The sequence below is a fragment of the Metopolophium dirhodum genome, chromosome 4 (assembly GCF_019925205.1).
Source record: "Metopolophium dirhodum isolate CAU chromosome 4, ASM1992520v1, whole genome shotgun sequence".
Taxonomy (NCBI): Eukaryota; Metazoa; Arthropoda; class Insecta; order Hemiptera; family Aphididae; genus Metopolophium; species Metopolophium dirhodum.
The window spans coordinates 5,510,050-5,518,456 of NC_083563.1; the positions used below are offsets into that span (position 1 = coordinate 5,510,050).

At 36.0% G+C, this 8,407-nt stretch overlaps 1 protein-coding gene across 3 annotated transcripts in view; it reads left to right on the top strand.

Annotated features, from left to right (window-relative positions):
* The window catches only part of LOC132942962 (protein trachealess), a 136,477-nt gene extending 128,133 nt beyond the window's left edge, over nucleotides 1–8,344 (top strand). For all 3 annotated transcript variants that reach the window (XM_061011685.1, XM_061011687.1, XM_061011686.1), the window contains 6 exons: nucleotides 73–266; nucleotides 686–792; nucleotides 3,004–3,151; nucleotides 3,339–3,469; nucleotides 3,546–3,694; nucleotides 4,783–8,344. In XM_061011685.1, the coding sequence (XP_060867668.1) occupies nucleotides 73–266; nucleotides 686–792; nucleotides 3,004–3,151; nucleotides 3,339–3,469; nucleotides 3,546–3,694; nucleotides 4,783–6,207 (2,154 nt within the window). In that variant the 3' untranslated portion in view covers nucleotides 6,208–8,344. The remainder of the gene's footprint in view (nucleotides 1–72; nucleotides 267–685; nucleotides 793–3,003; nucleotides 3,152–3,338; nucleotides 3,470–3,545; nucleotides 3,695–4,782) is intronic.
* Nucleotides 8,345–8,407: the final 63 nt, after the last annotated feature.

An 8,407-nucleotide genomic window follows, 5' to 3' on the forward strand; every position in this document is an offset into this window, starting at 1 on the left:
TTTAATTTACTAGGAAATTGTGATATATTTTTTTTACGTAAACTCATTGTGAATCTTACTCTTATGTCTCAGGTGGTGCTGTTGATTTGCAGACTGAGGCCACAGTACACGTTTTCGCACAATCGGAAATGTGCGCCACCGCTTTTGGGCGCAGTGTCCCTGGCTATCGCACTACCCCCACCAAGCGTGCATGAAATCCGACTGGAAACCGACATGTTCGTCACAAGACTATACTTCGACTTTCGAATAGCTCATTGCGAACCAAGGTAATTATATCGACTGAGGTGCTCAGATATCTCTAGAATCTAGATATTCGTTGGAAATATTGAAGTTTCAATATGCATACAAATACAAAAATATTGTGATTAACTCGAATACAAAATAGAAACAGGGTTTTATTCATTTTAAGAGCATAATAATATAATGTTTGAAAAACTGTATCAATTTATAACTATAATTAGGCAAAAAATATGTCTATTACCAACAACTCTATGTTATACTAATAATTTATGTTTTGGAACATATAACTAGGTATGTATTCATCAATTAGGTATTAAGCTGCAGTATATAATTTTAAAACATACAAAAACCGTGAGACCCATATTTTTGTTGAAGTTATATACATTTTGAGTTCCCATGTATAGATACGCAAATGTATAACGATGATTTATTATTATTATCACAGGGTGGCGGAAATACTTGATTATACGGCCGACGAACTGACTGGTATGAACATGTATACCCTGTGTCACGGCGAGGACGTGGGGAAACTCCGAAAATGTCACCTAGACTGTAAGTATATACTGCAACATGCAAGCACTATAATGTTATGGACATCAACTTTATAATATTATTATATTATAACACAATAAGGTCGTTACTATAGTTTTGAATGGTAGGCACGACGGTCCGCATTGTAATAGTATACGCTGCAGATACAGATAAAAATGTAAAATAATATAATACGGGTCTGGTGATGGTTAGAGTATCGTATAATTTGAGGTGACTACGTAGGTATACTTCAACTAGATATACCTCCTACCTATGATATACCTACATTATAATATCTCGCGTTAACTGGCATATAAATGGTGGCCATTTATATTTATACGCGATCGTAATTGAATAACGACCGGAAGAGCGTCATCAGTATTCAGAACAGTAATACGCACCGAGTATAATATTATAATATGTATATACCTACCTACCTATTTTGTCTTCACCGAATACATCGTACACGAGACGATGACTCTTGTTGGTGGACGACGATAACATCTAACGTGTGGCCACCGGGGTAATGGCTGTATGGTCCGGTAATAGGGGGAGGGCGGAGCTTCCGGTGCAATACCTGCCCGGCATATTTCAACAGGCGCAAGTGCCTCTGTAGCTGTGCGTGTGCATTATCATCATCATCATCATCATCATTGTCGTCGTCATCAGTACCTTTAGGTATAGGAAAGTATACGAGGGTATGGACTATAATGTAATATTTTGCCATGTACAATGACAAATCTGTGAAGGAGGAACCAACAATTTTTAAGTATGTTATATTATATATATATATGTATATATATACACTATATAACTATAATATAAATATTACGATATTTTCAATATTACATATTATAATATATATATATATATATATATTAGGTATACGGAGTTGATGTACACCTATATGCGTAGGTAGGTACATTTCGCTCGTCTTAGTGCAGAAAGTGCCTGGAAATTATGATACAGGCAGTGGTGGTCTTACGTGTTTTATTTATTCAATTATTTTATTTTGTGAAATATATACCTAGGTATACTTTTAATATAAATTACATAAATATAATACAAATACATAAATAACAATATAGTAAATACATTTTTTTTAAATATAAAATATGTTTTTGAAATACAAATTCTTTTTCTGGACCCCCTTCCCAAGGAAAATTATGAAAATCCACCACTGGATATAGTTAGGTAGATATCATACGTACCTATTGCAGGGAAAGAGACATTTAATGGATAATAATATTATGTCCATCGTCCCACCGACCACCAGTCTCTACTCACTACTATAATATACCGTATACTACCGTAGGTACATAGTACCTACTGAAGGTATATAATAGGTAGGTCGTAGTCATACAGTCGACGGAAAAACAATATCAATTTCGTCATATATAGTCAGGTCGAATGAGTTGAATGCTTAAATATTATTATATAGCGCCGCCATAGATCCGTCTTCCCAAAATGAATGTATAAATATTCCACTCGAGTCGCGTGCAAGTGGCTTTCGGACAATAATAAAAATTGGATATATTGTTATAATATATGAATTATTCGTCATGTGTCTGTAGACATTATTTTATATAAAACCATTCCCATTTGTAAATTTTTAACTCTTAGTTCCTATAGTTGCCTACCTATTTATACGCTGCTTTATAACAATAGCTGGATGTCCATGTATTATGTAAGTTCTGATATATATAATATATAAATAATTACGTACCTACATCATACTTACTATTGAGTAAATATACCTATGTGACTTAGTGTACCTACATTATTTTTTTCAATTTAATGGAATTACAATAATTACATACACTTGTATAATTTAATAGTTAGCCGTTAGGTAACATCATGATATTTTTTTGTTGAGACAACAAAAACTATAAGTATCGGACCAAATTATTATTAAATTTATAGTAAATATATTATATTAACGGTGAACGAAGAATCAAGAATATCAATAGATAACCTAATTTATTATTCCAAAATAATTAAAAACTTTAAACCTATAATCTTAGTAATATTTCACTGAAATGAGTTGATTTTTTTAACATATATTTTTACTGTAGAAGCTATTTCATGTTTATTTACAAATTTTTAAACTAACTGGCAATATAAATCATACAGTAGTATAATGCAATTCGGTTCTTAAAAATATAAATTATAACCTATTTAAAAATGTTCTATTTATCACTTATAAAATTAACATTTTTATTTATTTTTCAGTGATTAACAAAGGACAGATGATGACGCATTACTATAGGGTGATGAATAAAAATGGTGGTTACACTTGGATGCAAACGTGCGGTACGGTCGTCTGTAACTCGAAAAACGCTGAAGAACAGAACATCATTTGCGTCAACTACGTAGTCAGGTAAGTTGTATTTTATTTTAAATTTTAACCCCGCGCCAATTAGGTGTGTCCCCTCGTTTTGTATTCAGAACATTCACCAACTATGATAAAAAAAAAAAAAAAATGTGCGTAACATTATCCGAACCTCTGCGGAATATTGATCGTGGTGTATAATATTATGTATAATGCATATATATGATGATTTTAGTGCCAGAGAATTCGACAATTTGATAATGGATTGTTGCCAAATGGAAGAGCATATTAGACAGAGGGCGGTGAAAAGAGAAGAAACCGGAGGCAACGACCCTGAGAACGGTTCACCCGATGGCGGTGGCGGTGGTAAGTGTCATGTAATATGACTTATATGAGTCTAATGGCGTTGGTCGAGTTATAACTGGATATCGGTTATTTTTAGACGGGCGAGGAGGAAATCCTAGAAGAGATCACCTAACACCTGCCGACCTGGACGATGGTCATTCGGCGGACGGACAGGGTGATCCGACGAGAGGCAGGAACCATGTGGACATAACGCAATTGAACAACGCACCATCTGAACGATTACAAGTGAGTTAACATGAATAACATTGTAATTTAAATTACCTATTGCAAATGAAAATCAACATATTTTATAATGACGTACCTAATGGAATTAATAATTAATACAAAAGTAAATATCAAATAGACTGTATATATATATCAGGTTTGACTACCAACTTGTAGGTATAATACTACTATACTGATAGGTGTATTGTGTATACTATGTCAGTTGTAGGTACACGTCTTGTACCTACTTATATGACTTAATGCGTCATCATTGTAGTTTTTAAATTAAAACATTATGAATTATAAAATTATATAACGTTCTTTGGGTAGCAATCAAAAATAATCCTGTAAAGCTATATTATATTTATAATATAAAAGTAATTGAAATTTGTTCTCGTTTTTCACTATAAGTACTACAGCAGTTGTTATTTTTCATGTGGTACTTGCATTGGTATCATGTACAACGTTAAGAATAATATAATATAGGTAGACACCCATTGGCCTTTAGTCGTAATAATAACACTCGATCAAAGACTATATAGAGTTAAGAAGACCGAACATAGAAGTTTCATTGGTCGTTTCGTTCAATTAAAGGATGGTTTTGGCGTTTCAAATTACCTTTAATTACCTACCTAACTATATTCCTAACGTTTCTGCAAAATTAAGCATCCATAGTTTTTAATTGATCGTGACTCATGAGTTCTTACCTGTACGTCTTACGTAAACGTACTATAAACCTACGGTCACTTTATTATCTTTTTTCTTAAAGTGAACCTAAAGGCTAATCAATGAATGAGAAAGAAGTGTATAGGTATACTAATACTATAAACTTATGTATAGTCATATAGGCACATTTCAAGGGACGCAAGTTTTTTGATCGTGTGTACAATTTTACAGTATCTATTTATATGAATGTATGTGGTTTATAATGTTATTGTATAACATAATATTATATTTATATAATTTAAAGGTGGAAAAAATACCTGTCCCTGTGCCCAAAATGTCTGAATCTAGCTTTGGCACCTATACATAGAATATGCATTATACATACAATATAATATTGTGTTCTAGATTATTTTGATGTTTATTTGTGATTCGTCTCGTTTTAGTTGAACAACAACAACAACAACAGCATAGGAATACAACCGAAGAAGTCAGGCAATGACAAACGGAAAGCACACAAAAGGAAAATCACTGACCGGGACGAGGCGGCTGCGGCGGCGTTGGCAGCGGATAGCTGCTGCAGTAGTTCGGAAGAGGACACTTTGGTGAACCGGAAGCAGCATTTCGCCAGCCTAAGCCCCGCCTCTTCATCGTGTCAATCCACGCTGCCACCCAGTCCACCGAAAACGAATGGCAGTGGTAGTGATAAAAGGCCGGCCGCGAGCGACCCGAACGCCGTAAAAGAGCTCGAGCACGCTATGTCCAAACACCTGCCACCAACCACGGACAAGACGTCCACGTCATCAGTGGCGGCAGCACACCAACCGACCGACTTCAGCACGGACGCGCTGCTCAAGCAACAGCAACAGAAGAGTACGATCCAATGGATCGGGGCGCACCACCTGGGACATCACCACCATCTTCATCAGCAGCAGCAACACCAGCAGCTACAACAACAGCAGCAACAGCAACAGCAGAACGGTGGCCTACACCTGCAGCAGCACCAGCATCACCACCACCCCGCCGGGCCACCTCACCACCATCACCTACAACATCACCAACAGCAGCAGCAGCACCACCATCACCACCAGGGAGCGTCGCCGCACGGCCAACAGTCGACGGGCGGTGCACCAGGTACCACGCTGCCTGCTTCAGCGCTGCTCCGGCAGATATACGCCAACCGCGAGTCGGTGATCCGCGCTAACGTGCACGCTCCCCGTTCACCCGGCGCCAGTGCTGTCTCGTATTACGCGGGTGAAATGAGCACGTTGCCGACGCCGCCGGGTAGCGAGGGTGGTTATTCGGAACAGCAACAGTTCGGGCCGCAGAAAAACGAGTTCGGTAACGGCGGCGGCCTCGCCGTACCACCGCCGTACAGTTACGCCGATTATCATACGGCCATGACGCCGCCGTCGTCCGTGTCGCCACGTGACAAACACCAACACCAGCACCAGCAGCAACAGCAACAACAGCACCAGCAACAACACCAGTATGATTTGTACGGGCCACCGCCGACGTCCGCGGACGCGTTGCTGCAGATACGGCAACAGCATCTGCACCAGCAGTACGGCCATCACGCGGAGGTGACGTCGTCCGCGGCGCCCGCGCTGCCGCTGAAACCACAGCCGTATAACCCTGCGCCGCCACCGCCGCCCCCGCCCGCCGTGCCACTCGACCACTATGATCAGACGTCCGCGGCCGCGGCAGCTGCGGCCGCAGCATTCTATCATTCGGCCGCCGGCTTTCATCTTTACCATCCATCCAAGTCGTCTATGGCCACTGGCCCGCCGCTTCCACCTCCGCCACCGTCATCCGTGTACGCTGCTGACTCGTTAAAGAACCACCACAATTGGTACTCCACACCCACTTAGTATGCAGTTGGTATAGATTTATAATAATTATGACATTTCATATGTACATTTCACCCCTAACACCATCCCCATATAAAAGCATATGGAGAGGAGTTAGTTTTTAAATGCGACACGCACTCACTCGTATTTCCTCGGACATATTATTTATGATAGAATTTGAACAATGGGTATAATATTATTGTTATTTGTTACACACAACAATTTGTAGTGTCTATCATATTAATGTCTGGTAACTAAATAAATTCTGGTTAGGTATCGGCATTCGGTATTTACTAAATGCATATTACATATAATAATATGTATCTACATTGTTATTTATTGTAGGTACCTATCTTACATTTTGCCATTTTTTCTCTTATTTCTTTTTTAAACGCATAATATTATAAAGTTCACTTTGATTATTATAAAACAAAAAAAAAGAAAGGAGTAAAAGACTGGAATGGTTTGGAATGGCCAGGGATTACACTTATAAATGCTATATTACACCGGTGCTGCAGGTGGTGGTCGGAAAGAATATAATGTACTAAAAAATTATATCATAAGTACTATTAGCCAACTGTACTAAACACAGGTAGCTAGGTTGTTGGATAGAAAAATATAATATTTTTAAATTACAATAAAATAGGTTTACCTTTACAAAATGTTGACAGGTATTTAAATAAGGAATTCACTGTCAGATATTCTGATGATATCCCCCCTCCATTGGACTTGACATTTACCTCCCTAATTCACTCATAAAATCTTTAAATTATTGTAAATAGTAAACTATAAAGTATAAATAACTTGATAAATACCAACAAATCTTAAACTTACCATTATCAAAAAATAGTCAAAAGGTAGTGTAAGTTTTAAGTACCAAGGCGTAAAATACCCATATATTATCTACACCAATGTAAGCGTTTTTTTTATTTTATATGGCTTATTAGGTGTCCAAGAAAATACGGGTTTTGCATAAAAAATAGCACCATTGTTATGTGCGATTGATATACTAAGCTTTTAATTATTATATTTGCTGCAGCTGTATTCGTTTAAGACTGTAATATTGTCATTATTCTTATTTAGAGTTATTAAACATATTGTGTATTATACCAATTTTGTAAAAACCTATACCAAAGGTTGTATAAAATACGTAATACCTACTATACATATTATGCACATAATTAATATTATGAACAAACTATATATTTTGTTAAGACTACATCCTTTTTTTTATACCTACATATTTTAACCAAAGATTGTATTTTAGTGTCGAATTTTTAAACTGCGTGCCTACCAATTTTTTGATAAATTGATGATGTACTTACCACTGCAGGCAGTGACGTATATAGGAAGTAATTTCAGGGGGGACCTTACAAAAAAAAATATACCTATTCAATTAATATTATAATTTAATCGCCGTATTAAAATGCCGTACCAACGATTATTATTCGGGGGAGGGGTTGAACCCTAACCTCCTCCCCCTCCCCTATATACGCCACTGACTGCAGGTGTGTATATAGTTGCAATGTTTATATATTAAGAAAAATTACGATTTCGACATCGGGCGTTTATTTTTGGTTTGAAATGTAATTATGAAAACTTATTAAGTAGGTAGGTATAGTTAACTTTAATGAAATATTTCCAAATTTAAACTCAATGTCATTGCACAACCTATTTATGTACCTATTGAAAAATACTTCTCATAAAATTATATCCAGTCAGGATGGCGGTACATGTTTGTACATATTATTTTATACATAAGAGATGAAAATAATGTAGACTTTTATTATAATTATAATTTAATAGGTCTGTAAGTTATACGTATAAAACATCATATCAAATTTATTTTTAAACTAAGTGCTGAAGACATCACAGTGTTTCAGTCTTGCACTCATCTGTATTATTTGTAATTTACGAAGTGTTTTTATTGCGCTGTCGTTATGAGTTATGACTCAGTAAATACTATATTATTATTTTTTATAATTCAAATTTGTTTTTTTTTCCCTTAAACAAGAATTGTATTGTTTGTAAACATGTTAGATGGTTAATTATTTTATTATTATTATTATTTTACGTTGGCTCAATTAATTTGTATATAATGTAATTTTTTACACAAATATGTATAATATATTATATAATATTACTATTATTATTATTATTATTATTATTATTACTATTATTATTACTACTATGAAGTTAAAGCTGTTAGTAGGTGTTAACT